The sequence below is a fragment of the Lampetra fluviatilis genome, chromosome 8 (genome assembly GCF_964198595.1).
Source record: "Lampetra fluviatilis chromosome 8, kcLamFluv1.1, whole genome shotgun sequence".
Classification (NCBI taxonomy): Eukaryota; Metazoa; Chordata; class Hyperoartia; order Petromyzontiformes; family Petromyzontidae; genus Lampetra; species Lampetra fluviatilis.
In genome coordinates, this window is record NC_136282.1 from 6,568,842 (window position 1) to 6,593,289 (window position 24,448).

General features: G+C 42.4%; 1 protein-coding gene across 14 annotated transcripts in view; it reads right to left on the reverse strand.

Annotated features, from left to right (window-relative positions):
- Positions 1-24,448, reverse strand: part of PPFIA2 (PPFI scaffold protein A2) — a 350,657-nt gene that overhangs the window by 51,293 nt on the left and 274,916 nt on the right. For 12 of the 14 annotated variants that reach the window (XM_078858949.1, XM_078858948.1, XM_078858941.1 and 9 more), the window contains 4 exons: positions 19,702-19,839; positions 13,849-13,988; positions 13,153-13,325; positions 6,763-6,856 (listed from right to left, as the gene is read on the reverse strand). In XM_078858949.1, the coding sequence (XP_078715075.1) occupies positions 6,763-6,856; positions 13,153-13,325; positions 13,849-13,988; positions 19,702-19,839 (545 nt within the window). The remainder of the gene's footprint in view (positions 1-6,762; positions 6,857-13,152; positions 13,326-13,848; positions 13,989-19,701; positions 19,840-24,448) is intronic. The other 2 variants (XM_078858950.1, XM_078858943.1) reach the window with 1 other exon arrangement.

Sequence of the window (24,448 nt, forward strand, 5' to 3'; positions counted from 1 at the left end):
AAAATCCACACGACCACGGGGAGAACATGCAAACTCTCAATATACAGGTGTCACGGTGGGGATCGAACCCACGACCTCCTGTATACCAGGCAAGGTAGTTAACATCTCATCACCGTGTTCTCTCACGTAATTAAACGGCAAGGTTGATATTGTTTGCTGATACCACACGTATATAATAATGTTTAACTTTTTGCTCTTTTTATGTCCTTGGAAAAATGTGCTTAATTTAAAATAACCATTATTTTTTATCGATGAAGGCAGTAAAAGAAATAAGTTAAGTAAACATGGCACACTCTCTTACAAATTTAATATGCACTTCCACGAAGCTTAAATATTCGGGGGAAGGTTATTTCACTTGTGAGCTCTCTTATGAATGTTTGTACTCATTATCATGTAGTCGTTGAACTTCATTAAATGTGTGAAATATTAATTTGAAAGCCGACTTCTCCCTCCGATCTCCGAGTTACACATTTAGAAATGTATTCTCTTGTAACATCCAGTGTTTTTCAATCAGCAGAGACAAGCAACTATCAGCACGACTTTCTTTGATCTGGTGACACAAGTAAAATAAAGAATAGGCAAATCTGTATTGAGAAGTCTAATTATGTCAGCGTTTGACCTTGCAAATTGATGCGTGGGTCCTCCATAAGCTCCATTCATATTAAATCACGAGGGATTAAGTGAATGGTAAGATCACTGTTCTTCATAACAGCTTGCAAGGGCAATGAGACAAGCAGCTGGGCCTTTCATTTTAGATAAAGATTTATCGGCCTTAGGTAGTGCCGGTAATGTTATATTGATTAAAAAAATCCTACCCTCTATGCTGCTGTCCATATTGAACAGACTACCCGAAATCTTTTTATAGTCGAGGCTGCGATCCGTCCAGTGATTTACCCATCACTCTCACGGGCAGCGCCAACAACCCCGCGGCAGTTAAGAACACTGCGCAAGTTTTCAAATTATTAAACAAGTCTCGTGTCCATCAAAAGCCAAATGGGGGCCCATAAACGTAATTCAGAATGGACTCTCGCAGCTCCTCCCGCCCAGTCTCAGTAAATGAAACGCTGATGCCCGTACCTCTCTGGCCACACGGCTGGAATCATTAATTAGTGTCTGTGTTGAGGTTAAGTGTTGAGGTTAGCGCGCCGTGCTATGAAACCTGGCGACCCGAGTTAGATTCCTGCTCACGGCCAACACTGGTGACGATTATCTGAAAGGGTTCTGGGCACCCCCTAGGCCTACTCAGCCTCAAATAAGTACCTGGTGCAGATTGTAACCATCGCCACTATGGAAACAAACCTGGCCTTGGTGCTGCTCGCCACCCACACCCACGGGCGCCGTGTGTGTTGGCCTTCATAGGTGCTCGCTAACAATACTTGCCCCAATAGTCTAAGGCTATACGGGGGATATTTGTCCTAGTCTTTTATGCTTGTGCGAATGTGTCTGTGCGTCTGCCTGCCTCATGGTTTCGCAGTGTGCTCGAAACAAGCAGTACGTGCGATTGCTAACAGGTTCTGCGATGGGAAAAAAAACCCACAAGCGATTGGCTAGAACAAGTGATTGTTAGGTTTGCAAATGAACGTTAAGTTCCTGGTCACAGAAAATGATTGTGGAATTAGCACTCAATGTCTTCACTATAGCACAGTGCATTTGGGTTTAGGGTGGGCGCTGACATTTGCATTTCCTATACCTCGGTTAATGATAGAGAGCATTAGCAAGTTGCAGTTTTAATTTCAGCCACTAAATTAGACCAAACGATCTCACCATTTAATGTGATAGTTTTTTTTATGAGCAATGGACTGCTTTGCATTAATGTTGAACGAAAGGCCATGTCTGTAGATCTGAAAAGAACCTTTCCTTCGTGGCAACAAGATGGAATTCACAATAGGAACCGTGAGATGTTTCACGGTCACATATTAATAAAATAATAAAACAAATTAACGACGTCATTTTTGGCCCTGAACATATAAAAAAAAATCCAAGTTACTTTGACTTTCTTTTTGTCAGGCGTGAACACCGTTTTAGCACTAAAGTAGAAGCTTGAAACATTTTCAATGTTTCACTTGCTTTATAAAGATTGTGAGAACATGATTTGAATGCATGTCATTGGAATAAAAATGCGTTTGGCAAACATGGTTGCTTACGCGTGAAACAAAATGCTCAGTTTGGTAAATTAACAGAGCAGTTACAAGTTTTACTTTTAACAATTAATAAAAAGAATTGTGCTGGGTATTCTGGTGTGGCATATTATTTCCATTTCTGAAAACACACCCAAAGCACATTTCCAGAAAGTGATATCTATTTCAAGGCACAGTGACGAGGCACTCTACCCGATAGACAGAGGCGATAACACCTCCAGGATTATACTTTAATTTAATAATTCCACAAGCGCGAATACTTTATTAGTAGATGCCCAGATTGTGTGTGGAATGTCTTTATAGATGGGGCAGTCACTAGAGCTGGGAAAATCTCATGGTACGCAGTGTTGAATCACAATTTGAGGTTTTAAAATCGCATATGATTCCGAACAATATTATGGGAAAGGTGGAATCATTGATTTGTGGGAGGGCCTGGCTGCATGGGGCCTGGCGTGGCTTTCAGGCAAGAATGGAGAACCCATGGGGGCTGGTGGGCTTAATGCTATCACCGTGGAAACGTATGATCAATTCCTATGTAATAAGCCACTGAAATGTATTGCACAGGAATTGGCCATACATTTAAATGGCCAATGCCAATGTAATACTTAGAAACTTTTTATTTAGCAATTACCAATGGAAACATATGGAAAATTCATATGTAGCATGCTTCAAGAGTGATCATGCTCGGTATCATGGTGAATACAATCCTGCCATTATTGACCAGAATCACCAGTGAAACATATTTCTGATAGCTGTGTGCCAGCAATTGGCATGATTCCACCCCGATTCCAGCATGGTATAAAGGGCAACACGAGCGGAGTGCTGGTGGAACTTTGATGGCCGAGTGGAGGCCGGCCCAGGCACAGTCCTTACACCCATGCCAAAGGCACGACTGGGAGACACAAGACAGCTAAACCTGGGCCGTACACAGAGAAACATATATGTGTAGAGCCATGGCCGTAGCCTAGCATCTACATGGGGCAGATATGTAAATACACTTAACATTAAACACAGCAAGTAAAGTGTATAATTATAAGGCATGCCCAACTGTTTTGCAACCGATTCATCGTACCATCTGTTGATATTATGGCTTCTTGTGTTTTTCGATGTGTGATGCTCACAGCTTACCGATGATTAATCTTTCCATATTGCTGTAAATCAGTTTTCTTGATTGCAAGGCCCGCAGGCCACTGGGAGCCCCTGGTGGCCTTTAGTGCAGCCCCTGACGTGTGGCCCCCGACAATACACACCACATGATAAGACCCCCGTCGTGCTGCTGTCAAACCCCAATGCTTTCAATCAAATGTGTAGCGGCCCTCACACTGATGTCTCAATCGGCGAAAGTGGCCGCCCTCTGAAAATTACTCAAGAACACTGATGTAAATAATGGTTTCACTCTGTTAGTGCCAATTATATTAGGCATTCGTGAGCACACGCAATCTGACAACGGCCGAGCATCTGAATGCGAATTTAATGCGAAATCAAAAGTAAGTATCTCCCTGCTAAGACAAGCATGAGATGTTCATCTCCAGTGGTGGCTTCGAGCCAGTGGTGGAAATTCTACATTCCTATGGTATGATGAGTATATCCTCAACGAGAAGGCAATTTGTAGCTCGCACAATATTTCGCAAATATAAAGGGTCGTAACTATGAGGCGCACAGCCAAGCTTCGTGTCATTTGAAAGCCAGGCGAATGAGGTGGGGCCTTTAAGTGTCTCTTAAAAGTAGGAGTAGATTGAATGCTGCGAATGTGAAGCGGGATAGAAAAAAAGGATGTACTTAAACTCAATAGTTGCCACACATCACATGCCAAATCATAGAAATGCAGCTACAAAAGCCCATAAAAGGCATGGCTGGATAAAATATGTGTGAGGCTTAATAACACAGTAGTGTTATGCGAAAATGTTAGGGAATTATTTTTGGAAATTCCTGGCTTATCAAAAACTGAAGCGTGAGACTAAGCATCTCGTTGCATGGCTAGCAAAAGAGCCCGATGTGATTCACTGTTGCACCCTATCAGTCATGTCAGCGTTGATTCACAGGGTGAATTTGTGTTACCCTATGAACCTCACTCATGCCAATCGATAATTAAGACGGCAAAAACACACTGGTGGGTCAACAAGTCGAACAAAATCATTGAGGCTTACACGTTAACAGAAACATATAACATATTGTTCGAGGTTGAGACGGTGTTGGTGTTGTGCTAATGCCCAGATAAGTGTACTTTACTGCTAAGGTCGTCATAGTTTAGCAATCAAACCTTTAGGACGGAGCAGTTCAATCATCAATTCGGGCTCTAATTCCCAGCTCAAGTCTATTGCTTAATTAGTATTTGTTAGCAAATTTGTAACATTTTCACAAGTCTTTGTTTGCTACTAAACGAAAAAAAAAATTAAGATAAAAATAGAAAATAGGCTAGTAAAATTGCCAAGTGCAGAGAGGTGCTTACTTGACAGGTGATACACATAAACATCAAAGCATGAAACGGAATTAAATATTATTAAACAGATGTTATATTTCATAATGAGTTCATACCAGTTCTGCAGAGCTGTATCCAATTTAAAGAAAACCATATTTTATATGTATAGAGGCCTCCACTGTGTATAAAATCACCCAAAGGTTATAATGACCAGTAGCAATGTCAAAATGACCTCTCAAAATGTTTTTCACAAGTGACTGTGAACAGATTTCAAGGAATAAAATTGATTTTTGGGAGTTTTTTTCTGCGCGCGATTGAAAATCGTATTGTTCCATGACCTCTAACCTGAACTTTTTTTTCTGAAGTCTGAAATCAATAATATTCACTTCTTCAATAGTTGAGTAAAACTATTATATGATTACCTAAGCTTAAAAACAATACACTGGAATGCAGTGTATTGTTCTGTTTTATATTTCTAAATATTGTTGACGTCATTTATTTAATTGCTGTTTCGATTTTTTTTCCCACAATCGGGAGCATGTTACTTGCTATAGGTTTTGTTTTACTGTTTAGTCTCTTTATATTTTACCCAGGTCTCCTTTGAAGAGGAGACATCTGCTCTCAACGAGCTTTTACTTGCTTTAAAGAAAGACAAGCAATCACGTTCATCTTCATGTCCACAATGGGATGTGATGACAGATGCTGGGGCACAATAAGGCTTGACAAGCAGACTTGAGCGTGTCAAAAATACTTTCACTTCCAATGTCTCAACAGCAATTACTGGATAGTGAATATCGTACAAATTTAATTCCGAGTAAACGCATGCACTTGTACCTTACTTTGTAACGTGATAAAGGCGGAGCCCTGCACTCCCTTGCTCACGTCACTGCTGGCAGAATGGCCTACACTAGAAGGAATTCTGGAGAACCTCTCATGAGGGTGGAAGTAGCCACACTTTACCCCACCACACACCAATTGCCGATTGACTAACTGTGCTGTGAACCCATTTACTGTACGGGGGGGGGGTGGAATTTAAGGAACTTTCCCAATTGTTGCAACAGGAGAACGAAACAGTAACCTCTAGATTTACAACAAAAACTCAACACATTTATCTAAAACACTTCCTTAAAATAGAAAAATGTATAATCGGTGATTTTTTGTTTACCCTAAAACTCACCAATTATATTTTCAATATTATTGTATATTTATTATATATGTAATCATGCTTTTATGTGCTATGAAGGGCCACTGCCCGACACATAAATATAACATGTATATATTTGTTCTATTTTAAAGCAGTGCCATTGGCGAATGTATTGATTTTGTTGTTGTTATGTGAGCTTGTGCGCTGCTGCCATCACCAAACAATCTGGATTGCAAGTCCACTGTGCTAATCATTATACCACCGCAGACTAATACACACATATACTTGAACCTTATTTTATATTCCGCCTATACTTATTACCAGCTGAGACTAGGAGGAAATGCAAGGAATGCTACAGAAAGGGGTGGAGGTACAAATCTGTAAACATCTCAAAATAAATCGGTGATTATCAAACAGAAACCACGTGCCATAATATAACTAACGTTCAAGATTTGGAATATATTACATTTGCAGAAAATATCCACGGGCATAATTACAACAATTTATAATTTCATTTAAATAATTAAGTGGCTGTACAGCGTAGTGGCTAACGACACAAATCACATTATTCGCAAGGCTTGGCCACCGAGTGCTTCAGTCATATCTCAAACTCCAAATCTGAAAATGAACTGCATTCAGTGAAGCACTGATCTTATGCACATTATTTATGGTCACTAAAGCAGGGAGGGGGGGCAATGAATGTCATCGGTGTTCCCCTGGAAATCAAACTATCGATTTTATACAAACTGCCACAGAGCATGTACACTGGACTACTTGGTACCAATGCCATGTCGCATATAACACGTTCTACATATGTATACATAAGTGTCATGAGAACTAGTGTGGTTGTCCTACAATACTGTTAAATCTAAGTAGGGACTGGCACACACCAACAGAATGTGGACTAACACGACAAAGCTGAACACAGCCTAATGCCGATGGTCAAAAAAACCGGGAAACCGCTTTGACACGTGCGACTTTTTCTATCAACACTGAACGCTGGCACTAAGAGATGTGAACTGGCTGACTGAATGGCAGGGCTCCTGTGAGGTTCCACTCACTTTTTCTTGAGTCTCCGGTCCCGTTCCGCTTGGGTGCCCAACTTTGCGAGGCCAACGCCCTCCGGAGAGCCTCCCTCGCCTTCAGCCGAACCCCCTGCGACAGAGAAAGAGAGTCCCCATTTTCCCCCTGTAGGTTGTCGCGGTTGTGCCGTTTGTTTGGGTTGATGTTTTGCTCCGAGTGCTCGGAGCAGCGTCTTCAGGAAGTAAAAACTCCCGGCACGTGGAGGAGGTGGAGCAATAACTTCGGACACCAGGCCGGGCAACACGAGGCCCAGCCACAAAAACATGACAGCGAGCTAAATGTTCACTTTGGTATTCGTCAACTGACGCACCTTACAACACAGCTTACAGAGGCATCACTAAGTGTAGCAAATGTGGGTTCTGATGCTCTAATATAATGCATGTTATAATGTGGTTTCTCACCGAAATTATAATTGTTGCCCCGTATTAAACAAGGCGAAAACTCAGTAATATTCGTTATCATTCATGAAAAGGATATCTGGGTTTTATATGTATGGGTGTTTTCTTTTTACAAGAATTGCGAATTAATCAGCCAATTTATGATTTTAACCATGATACTAACAAGCAATGGATTAGCCTATTGAATATTGACTTCACTGTCTCTATAGACAAGTTTGCACTTGGATAATTCCCAGTGGGAGTTAGACTCTAAAAGTCTGAAATAAAACCTAGCCACCAAACTTGATTAGCAGTGCGATTATGGGGCTACAAAGTAACACCAAAGAATAGGACTAAAGATGAGTGTATAGCATTCTAAGGTCATGGCGTTATGGTGCGCATACAGAACACGTGTTTTCATCCTCACATTTTGCACATAACCGAATACCATTTCTGTTTGGAGTCATCAATACAATTGAAACCGCCCCTCGCCGTGTCCATTGCTGGCCAAAGGTCTCGCTGTGCCATCTTGATGAGGGAGCGGTGACAGGGGCGTGGCGGTGGCACATTTGCCACTTATTGCAAAGGTTCACGGTTTTGATCCCAGTGGCCGCCCTGGTTAATACTGCGGAGTGCATTAACCAGAGTGGACGGTAAACGTCCCACGATGTCATTCACCTCAGTAGGCCATTGTGTGTCAGCGTCATGGTCCAAATGAATCGAAATTACCCAAGTATTACAAAATTGGACTCTACGTAACTTGACTGGACCCTCCTGAAACAGATTCTTGAGAAGCAGTGAGGCTTTCTTGGGTAAATAAGTGATCTCGAATCCTGATGGGGTTCAACAATGATGACGTCATCCTGCACTATTTAAGACCCGAAACAGGTGGATGGCTTCACTATTCTGGCAAATCGCCCGAAGATGCTGGATGTATTTTCCAGCGAAACGTCGTACTCAAATTGTAAATGTTGTGGATCCAATCTTCAAGACACCGGTGGGCTCAAGTAGTGAACTATTTGTCTTTTGTCAACGTGACACATTTTTTACTGATTGGCCATGCCGGGTGGTGGAGGGTTGCGACACATTTATAATTAATGCGATCTAACCCAAAAACCTTTATTAAGGAGGTTGTCGGTCCATACTTGACCACATTAGCCATTGTGGTTTGATGAAGGGGGGACCCAGGACAGGTTCAGGTACCTTTCACCAATGATATTAGCCATGTCTGGGAATTAACTGGGTTGACAATGAAGTGTGCTAACCATTATGCCACTGCTCCACCCTCCAACAATAAAGTTGTAATTGGTTAGACTTATCGAGCATGTTTTTTTATTATAAAATAAGACATGTTAAGGATGCTTATCATAATTCAGACATGATAGTAAAACAACAACCACGTTTCTGAGAAATAAATGCATATTACCAGGGAGGAAAATACACAAATGATGAATCATTCGTCCTTTAAAAATTGTTATGGCATCTACGGACACATCTTCCCAATAAGACAGCCACTGCAAGCGACAAAGGCAATTCTGCGCAATATTAATCGCAGAGCAAATGAAGAGAACAAATAACAAAGTGAGCCTGCGTTGGTTGTGATGCACGAGCACAACTGATTATAATCTTCAAAAAAAAAAAATCCCCTCAAAATCTCTGCAATGCAGAAGGACCCTTGGCCAATATTAAACATTTGTCCTTTTTTAGTGGCAGTGTGACGAGAAGCTCATTTTGCACACAAAGCACCGCAGCCATGCGCACTCGTTTTTTCGGCACGCACTTGGCGACAGCATGATGATGATGATGCAGACAGAGCCTCGGCCACACATCTGACGTGGCCGTCACGCGGTGGCTGAACGCACCAGTGGGTGGGACCGGCGAAGCTTGGTCAGCATGGAGATGAAGCAGAGCATGGGGGCCAGGGTGCATGCATGCTTGCTTAGGGCAGGCCGGTTCAGCAGGTTTAGGGAGGCTGGTTGATAATGTAGCAACGTAGCCGTGCACAATGCATTTGTGAACCGACACGGACGTTCATGCACACGTTTCTTTCTGCACAAAACGTTCAGTAATGTGTCGGTTACTTTTGTGTAATGCTTAGCATGCAGTGCCGCGTTTAATCGTGGATCAAATGACAATTAACCTTAAAAACGTATACTCACAGTCGCCTGTTTGCATAAAACACACAATCAAAGAGATGCTCTTAGGAATAAAACATCTCGGTGCATTACATGTGTGGTTAACGTAACGTCGGCATCGCTCGCTCGTCAAATACGACTTGCGGGGCCTTGTTTGGAAGCAGAGCCTTGAATCATGGGAAGTCGTGCATGATGACTCCAATTATGTTAACATTATTATTCTGGCTGGGTGGCACTGTAGGTGGAGAGCTCTACTCGTAATCAGAAGGCAGATATATTCAAATGGCAGTTGGTGGTTGATTCAGTCCACCATCCCTCTGGGGTTGATGAAATAAGTACCAGTTTGTAAGGAGTCTTGCATGGTTGTCCTACATATCCCTTACCATGGAAACGTAGCATTCCCACCACTAGCCACGAGCCTCCAATGGGGACGAGCACCACCCCTTTTTGCTCATCTCAGCAGATGGCCACTTTACAATCTTTATTGGACGATTTTTTTCAGCTCCTTTTTGATCTGCTGCTGGATTAAAGATTTCCCATGCCGTGTCAAGCCATAGGGTTTGATTGACCATAATTTACCATCCTGGTGAGGACAGGTCGGTGAAGGAGTGGAGGACCAAAACGAGCTCAGTTATCACTGACCACTGATGGTAGCCGTGGCTGGGAATCACAATCAGGACAGGGAACTAAACCCACACGTGTATGTGTATGGGCAGTTAAAGTTAAAGTAACTTTGGTAGCATGGTGTATTAAAATAATGCTTTTCAATTTAGAAAAAACTCAACCACTGGACATAATCGGTTGAGTTGTCTAGCACATGAGCTGGACATAAGAAGTTGGAATAATCTCTGAGTGTGTTATTCAGGGCAGATAAACACAATATTCTGTTATCTGCATTCACATGGCAAATAGTTAAAAAAATAATGTTCCACAGCATCTGTAAACAAGGGCTCTATAATCATATTTTGTTCATGTAATACCACGACATCCAAAAGCGAACAATAACACCCATCATGGTATCCTTATAATGGCATACAGCTGCTGAGAAGCATCGCACATTTCAGAGGTTTAGAAGCAAAACGTCTGCTATGGCAAAGATAGCCGAGCTCCATTACCGCATAATCAACTTTGAAAGTGCATGGAATGCACACAGTCTGGTCTTGCCAACACCAAATTGGATTTTAAATGAGGTTTGGAAATGTGAACCCCGTGGCTGGGCTTCAAGGGGCCAATGCCTCATCTCAAGGGAGAAATCATACCTGCAAAAGGTCACCCCAAGTAGTGGGGACATTATGTAAATTCACTGCTAAGGTAATAGAAGTTTTCGGTGGGTACAATTATTACCTTTTTTTAGTATTGAAAAGTTGCGAGGCTCTAATCGCGGTGTGAAACGGCCCAGCGGTCGCGCGGAGGGGCTCGTGGTTCGAGTCGAGAGGGCCGCCCCGATTAATAACGTGGCTATTGTTTCATTAAATACGCGCCGTGCTAGCGGACATCAAAGATTCCCCGTGACGCCAATTCGCGAGAGTGGGCCATTGTGCACCTGACGTCAGAGACCAAATATTATTTAATGAAACGTAAACAAAAAATGATACTGCAAATTATTAAATGCGATTTTACAAAGCAATCACCAGTTCCCCTTCCCGCCACTGTGAAAAACTTCTTCCTCCTCATGAAAAATAAGTCTTGAGATGCAGTGACGGGTTTCTTGGGTAAATAAGTGTAATAAGGAGGGTGTCTGTCCGAACTTGATGACATTAATGAAGAGCAGGGGGGAGGGGGGAGAGCCAGCCATGACACTCAATGAGGCTTTGCTGAGTAGACAAGGAAAAAATATACATTTCTGTATTACACAATGCATGTGTATATGAGAAACTATTAACGTGTTTTGATCATATTTTGGCCACGTAAAAAAATAAAACACCCATAAATAAACAAATAAATAATCACATACCAAATTTCTATAAGCACCTCATTATCAAATCTTGTTTTACTGCTTGTTGCCAAAGTGTATTGGTATGTTTGTATTTATTTGCCATATCCCTTGGTACAATGAGAGTTGAATTTAAGATTATGCTATGCTGCTTAACACCACTATAAAAAAAGTGAAAATCCTTTTATCCGAATATTTTAAGGATATGGGTAAACTTACACAATATAGTTAACACTGCCGTGTGAATCCATGACAACGGATTACCAAATCCATTTATCTGGGAAAAGAAAGATGAGTGTAAAATAATAATTTTATAAATTCTAACGGAATTACAAAGTATTTTGATGGTGCATGAAAATATACCCCAATCATAGTAAAAAAAAAATTAAAACATTGCCACAGCCAGATCTTCTTGGTTCTTTCAGTAAAGTCACATAGAAGAGAAATAATAAAATAATACAAATAAAACATCATAAAATAAAATTATCACGACGTTTCGGCCACAACGCAAGCAGGCGTCCTCAGGTGAAGAAACAGAGCTGTCGGAAAGACAGCGTCCTAATTTAATTTAATTTTAATTCTTTTATTATTTCCCTTCTACGTGACTTTACCAAAAGAACCAAGAATATGAATCCCTGCAGTCACAAAAGCTTTAAATTGAAATACAGCCAGATCTGTCAGAAGGTCTGACACAAACCAAACATGCGCTGGTATTTTCTGGGGCTAAAAATGTGATTTCTCAACCATTGCCTTACGTCCGCATCACCGTCGCGTGCTACGGATAATAAAGCTACGTAATTGGCTCTTACACAATCGATGACAACTACACGTGTTCGTGTCCGTTACGCTTTGTTTGTATAATAAGTGGCATTCTCCACCCTCCTTTTCATAAAAAAAGTCAAGTCTAGTTGTCTCCCTGCTCAAATTGCCATGCAGCAGCACGTGTCCCCGATCTACTGGTGGAAATCCCACATTCCGATGGTGGAGGGAAAGTCTCGAAACCACTCAACATCACTGTTGAATTCTCACAAAGCGGTACTCATTTTAGTGAGATGCGAGAGGGACGAGCCCCGATGACCGGGTTTTGAACTCGCATCCTTCCCGTTATTCGTTTAGCACTCTCACCCGCAGTGCCACCCTGCACAGGAAAAAACGATTATTCAATTGAGTTGTTCTCACGTACTCTGTGATGAGGGCACGCATGGTATACCATTGTCATAATCTCAACGCGGTTCTGCACCTCCGGTTGGTTGAAGCCCGGCTGGCCATTTTTAATTACACTCACCACAATACCCTAAAGCTGGAAATGTGTCCAGTCATGAGTCATAAAGTGGGGATTCCTGATGGATCTTGGTCAGGAGGCAATGAAACGAACTGAATTGGAACGGGTTAATCGTGCTTTGGAGTGAGCCAGAAAATTACGAGGGTTGTGTCGCTCACCCACAATTTACCATGACATTACACGAATAGATTTTACCACAATATGGCAAATAATTGTATTGCAGTATAATTTTTATGACCACGACACAAAATTACAACTACGACAGGGTTCTCTCTTATGTTCTATATATCAATGCAGTTTTAGTATTTTATATTTTAAACATCAAAACATAATAGCCAAATATGTAGCCATGTTAAATAACACACGTGTGTAAACAGTGCAGACGAACGGCTCAACAACAGAACATGTTACAATCTCAAAACTAAATTTTAAAATGTTTAGCATCCTTCTTTGCACGTGCCAATAAAAACCACATTCGACCACATAAACGTAAGCCTCAAGACCGGCGCAAATGTTCCACAGGCTTTTATAACCAAGACCCCCAGAGACCCGCCGTTGAGTTGATGGCCCATAAAAGGAAGAGACAGAGCATTTGTCCAAAACAATGGACAGCCATAAGATAAAGGAGCAGCTCTGCCCACCTTGGCCAGGTGATGCCAGCTCCTTGCTGGGTGTGAGAGGTCGCCCTTTTTCCTTCTTTCCAAACAAGCGGCCAAAGGACGACTTAATGCCCTTCTTTTTAGCCTTGTGCAGGGAGTCCTGGCTGCTATTGCTGGAGCTTGGGTTGCTGGCTCCGTCCTGCAAGCCAGACGACCTGCTCACAGCAAATCACGTTCCGGGCACACGGCAAAGGGAAAATATAAACGTGATCTCAAACCCCATCCGACCACCACCGCACGTCTGCCCCATTTACGCTCGTTAGTGGTTTAATGTTTCCCATTCAACATTCGTCTCCCAAGCATTGCAATTGTGTCAGTTGGCTAACGGGAAGACATTCAAACGCAAACCCCAATGGCATCCTCACGGTAAAAGGGAATCACGGTGGAATGTGAATGGTTGCCGGGTGCTTCCATGCGTTTTAATGATGCGGAGGCAAGTACGCTGGCGGAGAAGATCACCGTCCGCTCCGTGCTCTGTCACTCCCACGCAGACACGGTTCGGACTATAATTCAACAGGACAGTGCGATTTGCCTCCGTCAGCAAAACGGATAACCCTACTCCGAGCGGGCACCTTGCGGATGACCAGCGCCTGCATGCCCTCCTCGGCCTAAACAAAAGCGCCACTGCAACACAGCGCCGGCGCATTCGGAGGGGTTTCTAATGGCGCTGCCCTTTACCCTCGGATGTCCTCTTGGCTGGCCGAGTGCAGAGCTTGCGACACGCGGTCGAGGCGGGCAGACCGCGGCGTCTGCGGCGGAGACGTCTCGCACTTTATCGTGGCTTTGTCCTCCCGCGCATCGTCCCGCGAGCCGGCCGGCTAGCGTGGTGGGGGAGGGGTGCGGCGGGGGAGAGATTGAGGGATGGATGGACAGAGGGTCGGAGTATTAGATGCGAGGCTGTGACTATGAGCATCCCTCACATGGGTAAAATTATAGAAAATGATTTTGATACTGCTTTGGCGGTGAGGCGCAAGCACAGATGACAAAAACGCAACACATTTGTCAATAACTTTGCCCTAACGAAGAAAACATATACGATAGGCAACTTGTCTGGAAATGGTCCCTCTTTATACAGAGCGCTAGAGGGCCCAAACATTTTGAGCGGATGATAGTTGGAGACTGCATTTCTGTCGACACCATGGGGCCCTGATAGAAATGTAAATTTGGGAATGTTTCATTTTGAAATATTCATCTAGAAATTTTCTATTTGGTGTGGAGTGCATTGTCCCAACTTTAAACATGACTTCTCTAAGCTGCACGTGGAACTATTGCCGAATATCATAACACAATTGACCTCAATCTTAGAATGGAGCTATCTACAGGCAAATAATTTCAATTTGGAAACTGTCACTCGTCACCGGCTCCTGGTGAATGTTAATGCACACATTTGCAAGGCTACACAAAACCTAAACAAAATGTAAGCCAGTTGACATAAGCACTTTCATAAAGTTCTGGTAACAGCTGTCAATCATTGAGGGGATAGTATGCTGTGTGCCAACAAAAGAACGGGTTCCTCTTGCCTATATAAAAAGGCTTTATGCATCTCCATTCTGTCCTATTATCCTACTCTTTTTCATTCCACATAAACCCCTTGCATTAATATCACACAACGCTCAAATTTATGACGGCCCAAAGATGCAACTAACTATATTGTGCTCCACAGAGATAGAAATCGTACAGTTTCCTGATGAGTTTCAAAAGCATATTTTGCATTTCATAGATTTTTTTTCCGCTCTATTCATTTTAAAGAGAAAATTGATATAACGCGAGTAGGGAATATAATAAAAAATCAAGAAACACAAAAGGGATTAATTTGAGTAGAGGGTACATTTTTTGTTAACGTATTCCAGCTTTATCATCGCCCTGTTGGCACGCGTCAGCCAAATATACAGCGACTCCGGCACTGGCAGCAGTAGCAGCCAGGTTTCAAATGGAGGCAGCGACACAACACGGGCAACCGTTTGAGCGCTGGGCGTGCTACCTTTTTCCCCGTGACACTTCGTTAAATCACTCGCTTGGCAGAGACAAGTGAGCGAACGGAAAAGGGGAGAACAGAAAACAATAAGCAATAAAACAGGCCAGTCGTGAAGGTACATTACTGAGCTGTCAGGCACTGCTGAGGTAATGCAAGGCATCCGTGATCCCTGGGGACGGCTTAGAAATGAGTCACGAAGGGCCAGAGCGCTGGGCCACAGAGATAAGGTGAACATAGCAAGTCAAACTGGGCATAGCTGCCTTTGTTAGTGGTGTGACTACCTGCATGCTGTGTTTATTTTTGTAATTAGTTAGATTTTTTTTTTCTCTTTCCCTAGAATTAAAATAGATTCATATGCGTAGGCCCCTCAGACGCAATCCAAGTGAGACAATGCTATGCAACTGCCCGGGAGGCTGGAGCTAACGCAGTAAAATTTCAAACAGCAGCCTTTAGGGTATATTAAATATATTAATGATGGATTTAACATTACCACTGCAAGTGAAAATACTTAAATAATCCGAAGAGAATTCTCGTGCTCTATGGAAAAGAGGATTGGTAAGTGAAAGTTTGTACGGCAGTTTTAATCTGTCAAGCCCACAGAATATTATATTTTTTAGCAACTTGGGAGTAGAAACATTTCAATGCTATCTGGAACATTTTCACTTTTAAATGGAAATATTCAGTTTGAAAAAGATAGACATTTTTTTTCAGCCCTTGTAAAGGTAGATGTTTGGAATGAAATGGCTAACTGTTGGAGTGGTGAAAACCATATTTTGTTGGGCTCAAAGTTTGTTCGTATCATAGTTTAAATCGGTTTTCATTCTTACTTTCCTTCAATTTTGTCTTCGTGCATTTTACTGTGAAATTCTTTTTATCTTCGTATTTCTCAAAGTCATTTTGTTTGCTGCAAAATACATTCATCATCAGCACAAGCGTACGGAATGCCGTAAAAATGTAACAATGTGATGAATCAACAGCGGTCGCATACAAATATTTTTTCACATTCTCTCCCCCAGTTATGGAAATATATCACTCAGGCGCATTCACGTTTGACAGGGCACACACCGTGTCGCCTATCTGCGAATAATTCGAAAATAATTTGTTTTGAGCTTGTTGAGAACACCTTCTGAAGGCACAGAGGTGATTTGAATTTTTACGACCACCGTGAGACTGTGTCGACAACTGTACACCCTTTCAACTAAAGAAACACCTAATTTAAATTGACAGCCAAAGTTATCGTGACGTTTTGTCCCCAGCTCATTAAAATATACTCAACTTTTAGTGACAAGAAAGGCTCTCGTAACATGTACAGATATCTTGTTTTACAAATTAAAATATGTTTTAAATTAGCAAATTTAATTCAAGTCATTACACTTATAAGCATTTAGATGCAGTAAAAAATACAAACATTTTAAATGCTCAAAAATACGCATTCCAGAATGAAAATTAAACATGTGGAAAGTATAATTGTCCTGAGGATGATTAACTTTCAATTACACATCACAGATCATTTAGAGGGAGTTTTACATATTTGAATGGGGTTAAAACTGATATTAAAACCCTTCACAATACATTTTTCAAAACATTTAAGAGAAAATGTATTTAGCAACTAATCATAATTAAATCAATATTGTGGACAATTTTTTTAGCGAATTGTAACTAAACGGAATGGAATTGGAGCATCTGGTGGTAAACGTTAAATAACGACACTCATTTGCCAATGAGGAATTGGTTCCAGTGTAAATATATTAAATTCGAATTTTGTGTTTTTTTTTACATTTGTCTTCTTGAGAGGATGGGATGTCTCTCAATAATTAATGTGTGCAAACTAATTAGGTTTATAAATAAGTATAACCCGTAAAAACAAAGTTTTTCACTATAAATCCTTTATATGCGTGGCAGCGAACTTAATATAAAGGATTTAAAAATATATTCGCCTGTGGAGGACGCGGGGATCGATCCCGCGACCTTTGGCATGGGAAGCGAGGGCGCTACCAACTGCGCTACTCCGCCACGGCCTGTGGAGGGGTTACGCTCTGGGCTCTTACACTCTGACGTTCAGCCAAAGCCATGAATGCGTTCTATTTGAATATATGTAAAATACATTTTTTTTGCCTAAAAAGTGTAAAATTTTGGGAATTTTTTTTCACGAACAATAATTGTCTGGCACAACGAGTCTGTGTGGAAAATGTCAGCTCGATTGGATCACGGGAAGTGGGTTAAAAAACGACCGAAAGATTTGCACGGTCCTAAGCAAGCAAGCAAGCACGCAAGCAAGCACGCGAACTTAATATAAAGGATTAAAAAAATCGTAATGGAACTTTTTGCACAAATCATTTACAAACTCCTACAAATGGCAGTTTCTAATTTAGGATTTACTGATATGGTGCGCACACTTAAAATGCTCCATGATGAATGTGCTTTTTATCATTTCTTCATTGTAATATATGTCAATTAACTGTTAAACGTGAAATAAGATGAACAAATGTGTTTGCTCAGGTGTTCTTAAGAAACTTGGGGTGATTGGTGATACATTTAATTTTTAATTTTTATCATTTACAATTTAATTGCAAACTAATGGTTTCTTTAAGGTGCACACGGCAGCAGATGTCCGGAATTGGTAATTATTCACAAACACTGTGTGTCAACTATGGGAATGGAACATTAAATTGTGATTATCACACTGACCACTTCACAGAATTCCGATAACTTCTCTTTCTGTTTCTCTCCTTATTGCATAAATTTGGAATTCCATCCCATGATCTCCTTTCACAACTTCTTAAAATTGTAATAAATGCAATAAGAAATGCATCAGCGTATCTATTCAATGGTGACATTTCATGCTGGCTACTTTGCGTGTTGGACGTTTGGGGTTGTACTATACATAGCAACTGGGAAAACAACTACTACTCATAACAAACATAATCTTCCTATATAGAAAATTAATAGTCATACAACCATGAAACACGTGTCATATGACGTCAAACAATGTGTTGCCTGGTTCGTGGAAGTAGTTGTGATAGCACATGTATGCTGCAAATACCAAAACACGGCTTTGCTAAAACTGCACCTATTTATGAAGAAAAGCTCAAGTGAAGGGAATGTTCAACTCAATAAAGGTAAAAACAAAAAAGCCACTATTAACATGAAGCTTACTCAAATGTAACTATTTTATTCATGCACAGTGGCTGCCCTCGGGGTAAAATCGCCGTTTTAATTGCATAATTCCGATAAATGTCATTGCAAACAAGGCAGCGGCGGCGGCGGCAGCCACAGAAGCCAAGCAAGCTGAAAGGTGTTAAAATAAAATACAAGACGTTGCGTTTATCTCCCTGCCAGCGACGTCTGCGCAGTGTCAAGGTCTGCCGGCAACGAGAGTTTATGTGTGGGGCAAGTGAAGAAGAAGGAAACTCGGGGGCCATAAAGCACTCGCTAAAGTTTCTTCACCCAATGAATACCGAATCCCGATGCGTGAGGACTTATACAATGGGGGGGGGGAGGGGGGAGACGTTTCAAGTTTTGTTGAACCTGGTAGGAAATCAAGAGGCCAGGACAGTCTCATTTTCAAGAGCGACCTGGGGCATGTCTGCCAACAATGATTGCATGTACAGTCTCCAGTTAATTAGTTTGCGGGTAATTTTCATACTTGCCAAACTTTGACCATGCCACTAGCAATACAACGGTCTCCTCTTTGCAAATTAAGTCCAGGGAACTTTAACATTCACTGCGAAGCAGAGCAGACGGCACGTAGTATCATTATGGTTTTTACACAGTATTAATCAGGGCAGTCGCTAGATTCGAACTGTGAACCTCTGCAGCCAGCGGCGAGCGCGCTGCCGCATCACCGCTCGAGACGAGTGAGAGCGGCGCGGCACCGGGATGCATGCGCTGGCTGGGGCCCTCTTTTTCCGGGTCACAAAAGTGGCCTGGATGTCTGGATGCATGTCAAATTCCCACGCCTGACGTGCAATGCCAGGCGAGCGTTCGGCAGATAAGGATGCGGTTCATCATAGCGGGCGTGTCACTTTCATTTGAACGTCGAGTCAAAATCAGAGAGACTCCCTCCTCAAGTGAGCAGTCTGGTGGCACCTCGTCTCCAACAGCAGCGCCGAGTCAGTGGTGGAAATTCAACGTTACCATGGCAGGAGCCAGACCCGTCCGTTTGACACTCACTTTTTACGACATGTTCAAATCTAGAATGAATGTGTAAAGCGCTCCTAATTTTATTGACCTCAAAGGTATAACAAGTGAATCGAGGCCAGGATTGAATTTGAAAGATTCCATTTGTGTTTTAAGCGCTCGAAATCTTAGCACCAATGGATTACCTTGCATGATCTATAGAATATCTATGACCAGTTCTGCAATGTTGCCAGTGGATGATAACAGTAATACAAACATGGTGATAGGCAATAGGCTTTTCTGCACCATGGTTACAAATGAAAAGCGCCCATGACGCATGCGTCCTTTTAAAAACGCTCCTCAACTCACCCACTCCAACCACCAGTGGAAAATGAGAATGCCTAACAGGTACATAAAGCAAAGCTGCATGGAAATACCTGCGATGGAACAGCGGTGGAGGGAAGACTGGGGGGGGAGGGAGCATTGACAGCTGCAGGCACAGATGATGGAAACTGAAAGACTGAAGAGGATGAGGTCACTGCAGGCTGGGGAGAAGACTCGGACTGGATGGTGGGCTACACACAGGAATGAGACGCACACACACAACGCGCACGCACATGTCACGAGACAGCGGCCATGAGCAGAGCAAACGATGGTGTTGTGGGGGATCAACGGACATAACATCTCCAGATACGACAACTCCTGTGAGAGAAGAAACCCGTTAGATTTTTGTGAAACAATGTTAAATGAAGGAACATCAGCCAAAAGCAACGTCATGCGCCACATGAGGTTCCCTTGTTCCAAGCGACGAGTTTCATCATTGATATTTCTTTGACACGAGAATTCACTGTTCAATGCACGTTATGTTCACAATGCTGAGCTAGGAAACGTGAGGGCTATGTTTTACACAAAAACAATGAACATTCGTTTTGGTTCAGGAATAAGTGGCCCGCACTAATGGCGTCTTTGGAAATATGGTATCCATGTGTACCTTAAATGTGTGGGACATCAATGAAAGAGTTACATTTTGCGAGCCCAGTATGAGATGGCATTGCTTGTTTCCATTCGCAAGTTATTTACGTATTGAGTGCCAGGGATTAGAGGGCATGCTGGCACAGAGCATACGCAACGGAAACGGAGCAGCGGAGATGGGGCCTTTGGCTTTAGAGCACAGCGTGGCGAAACTGTCAAGGTGTGCAGCTCCACCGTTTTGAATTTCAAATGGGTTCTTAATCGAGGAGACGCATAAAGCAAAAAAAAAACCTCAGCATAAACTGTTCGTCGCCACTAAAGTGAATGACAACGCACGACGAGTCACGGGGTGAATGATTAAAACTACGTTGGCACAATGGCAGGACACAATGTGAGTTTTTAAAGGAAGCAAATACTGTATTACACAAAAGCGCACGATATTGCACGCTTGATTTAAACATTATTGTCTATGTAGCCAGAAATATTTGACGTCAAGGTATCTTGATAATTACTTTTACAAGCTGAGTAAATACATTTACGAAAAGGTACGGTTTGAAATAACATATTTGTAGAACACTTAAGATGTTGAATGTGTAGTAATTATCAACACCTTTGCTAAAATGCATTTCCTTGACCAAAAACAAATATACAAAACTCTCTAAAAATACCACGCGCTATTATCAGCAATTATAAAACCCTATGAAAGTAAACTTTTCTTTTAATTACCACTTTGAACACGTACAATGAAAGAGAGATATAACTTTCTTGTGGACAATTTAAGAACGTTTTTTGGAGCAGGATTGACATTACGAAGAGAAAAAAAAACATCTAAAGTGTAAGCGTTCTGTTATGCAACAGACAAAACGTTTAATCTCCTCATTAGATAAAGTATATTGACGAACCGACTCGCAGATAAAAAAAACGTAGTTTTGAGAATTTGTGACACTTTCTGAGGTAATTAAAGAGCACCCATTACATTATCTCATCAATTTTAAATATTCTAAATGCCTCGGCAAACCACTAAACCATTTGCAACACACCTAACAAGAGCACGGACACGCGATTAACGAATGCATGCAATTAATGATGATGTGCGTGTGAAGGGGACCTTCCAGTAAGCCTACCACATATATTAATTTCATTAAATCCACATGTTCAGAGCATTACAGGTGAAAATGGTTAATTATGAGCGGTAATCATCGCGGTCGGCATTGTGGTAACGGCAGGAGGGAAAAAAACTCCTCAATTCAAGAGGCTAATGTGTGGTAATTCATTATTCCCCTCCCCCTCCCGCTGTCTTGACCCAAGATGAAAATTGATCAGGTTTTTACGGCGGCAATTAAACCGCCTCGCAATACGTGACCCGGTGCTGATGCACGTCCGTCTTCAAAAGGGACCGGCGTTAAACATTCACGTGATAAAATTACATTTATAGAAAGCGGGCAGCAGGGGGGGGGGGGGAGAAATAGAAAACACCGACTGAAACGCAGCATTTTGTAATTGTCGTCAATAGCGAGGCCCCCCCTGTCCCCCCCCCCCAACAGGAGGCGGCCATGGGTCACGAGGTGCTCCGGTTGGTTCATTTCTCGGCAATGATCTTGGGCACTCATTTAAATATTTTTTTGTCGTCGTCGTCGAGAGTAAATGCTTACGATGAGAGGAAGAATTATACTCGGGCCGTGTTCGCCCGACGGAGAGCCGGCACGCTGCGTACTCGTCTAACCTTGGTGCCCTTCCCACCTGTCATACCATTACATCCATTGTGCTAACCCCCCCTCATTCTGCACGTCATCTACACGTGCCTACCAGCAGCACGATAACCCACATTAGACAAACACAAAACCACGTAAATACATTTAAAATGGTCTATATTCTTCATGGGTTTTTTTTGGGATTGTTATTTTTTGTAAATTGCTTACCCGACCATACTGGACATCTGTGAAAAATTGCATCATAACTCATTGGATTTCTCCTCCAGTCTAAATGAAGATTCTGATTCTGATGTAATTACCATCAATTGATTATTTATGTAATGTAAAACCGCCATGCCTTATTATTTTGCCTTGAGAATTTTTGTTCAACAATAAACTGGTGACCTGGCATAGGAATGTAGAATTTTCTGCCAATTTGCTCAGCGCCACAAGTGAAGAATGATAACCCATGACCATGGTTGGATTGTAGGGGGGGGGGAAAGGGAAAAAATACGTATTTATTTAGTTGTGTTTAACTTGAATTTTGCGAAGGCTTTTGCCGCCCACTGCAGTCGAGCCATCAAGCCCATGGTTCAGTGGCGAGTGAAATTGACCCCCAGGTGATCCACATGCCTCTTGATGTCCATGCGGTGCTCCTGCACTCACGCCTTGCAGAGTACAAAGCCTACGCATAAGCAAGAGCACTGATCGGTACTATAAAACTTGCATAAGGAATCGCAGGATTCCGACTGGGACCCACCGATTAAAAGAATACTGATGACCTGCTCCGGCATGACTCATTCAAGTACGCTGCAATGTCTGCTATTGGGCGAATGACAGTTAAGACTGTTTACTGTTTCGAATTTATTTTGATAATTTGCTGTAGCTTTTCTAAAATAAAAAGACAAAGTAATTTGAGAATAGTTTTTCCCTTTTTTCTGGCAACAAAACAGGTGTTAAGATGTTAAAACACCAAACTGAAACCTTTTACAAAGAATCATGTCTGCATTAAACCACAATACTTGTGGTCAGAATGCAAACATAAAACGTACTCTGATAATATATGCATTGTCTTTGAAACTGATTGGTCCACGCCAGAAACAGCTTTCTTTTGAGCCTAGTCTCAAAACGGTGTTAGACCAGAGGACGCCAAAAGGCGTACAGCCCAAAGACAACGCACTATCAGAGTAATGAGAGCTCGGGGTGAGCAGCTACATCATGGGACCTCCTTTGCCAGTACCAAAATATGAGAATAGGTTTTCCCCTTTCTTCTGGCAACAAAAAGGTTTCAGTTTGGTGTTTTAACATCTTAACACCTGTTTCGTTGCCAGAAAAAGGGGAAAACCGATTCTCAAATTTTGGTACTGGCAAAGGAGGTCCCATGACAAAGTAATCTCTTGCACAAACGAGCAATGAGGCGGTTGCCCATCTATTTAGAGCCCTGAGCAAGTGGCGGAAATTCCCCATTCCTCTGGTGGGGGCAAGGCTATCCCATAGGACAACCACTTTAAAAGCTTCCCCCACAAACTTGGTGCTTGTTTTATCGACTCCGGAGAAAGGCGCCAAGTCAATCCCCAAAGCAGGCTTTGAACTCGGAAACTTTCGGATTTGCGAGCTGCTCTCGCTGCCGCTGAGCGACCCGGCTGGGTACATGTTGAACGATGCCCACAGCGGAAACGGCGCTGGACTGAGACCAAAGGCCTCCCCGCGCATCAAATGGCATCGTGGTGATGATGATATTCGCCCCGTGTTTAGAAACTATTGCCTATGCATGACGTGCCATTAGAATTCAAACGCTTCAAAGCACTCACCCACATGCGGTCATCTAGCAAACAGGCCAACTTGACAAAGCCTGCCGCCGATACTGTCATAATGCTCGACAACAATTCGTCCGCATTAGACATCGGCCTACCAGCAAATGTTGCGAGTGCACAGCACGTGAGGTTTTTTTTTTCGTTCAAAAAGAATTGCGAATACTCCAGTTTTCCTTTCAGCCACCCACGTGCGCTTCACCGTGGAGAGTCACGTGCGCTGCCCCCTGTACTTGTATTATTCATTCACACGCCCGATTCACTCTGTCGTGCAGCCATCAAAAGCGAGGCTCTGTGTGTGTATTAGCTCAATACAGAGGGAGCTAAGGGTTATTTTATATTGAATGTTTAAAATACACCATTAATTTTTAAATGAGCCACACTGCCACGGGTGCAGTGCCAGCATTTCCATCTGAGCTCGCCTTCTATTGACACAACCGCTAAGCTAACGGTGTGGGCTAGGCTAGGCGCGAGTGCGGTGAAACATGAGAATTGAGTCATGCTGCGAGTGGAATGAGAGTGGGGTATTGTGTGCAAGTGATAAAGAAGTTCCATATACACAGTTACACACACGGACACTCACACACACATACACAGACAAAGCTCTTATTTGTTGATGGTGTGTTGTGGCCTGCACTGTCCCATACAAAGACAAAGATCCTACACATAGCTTTTAAGAAAATGTTCAGCGAAGTGCTGTTCGCGAGCAC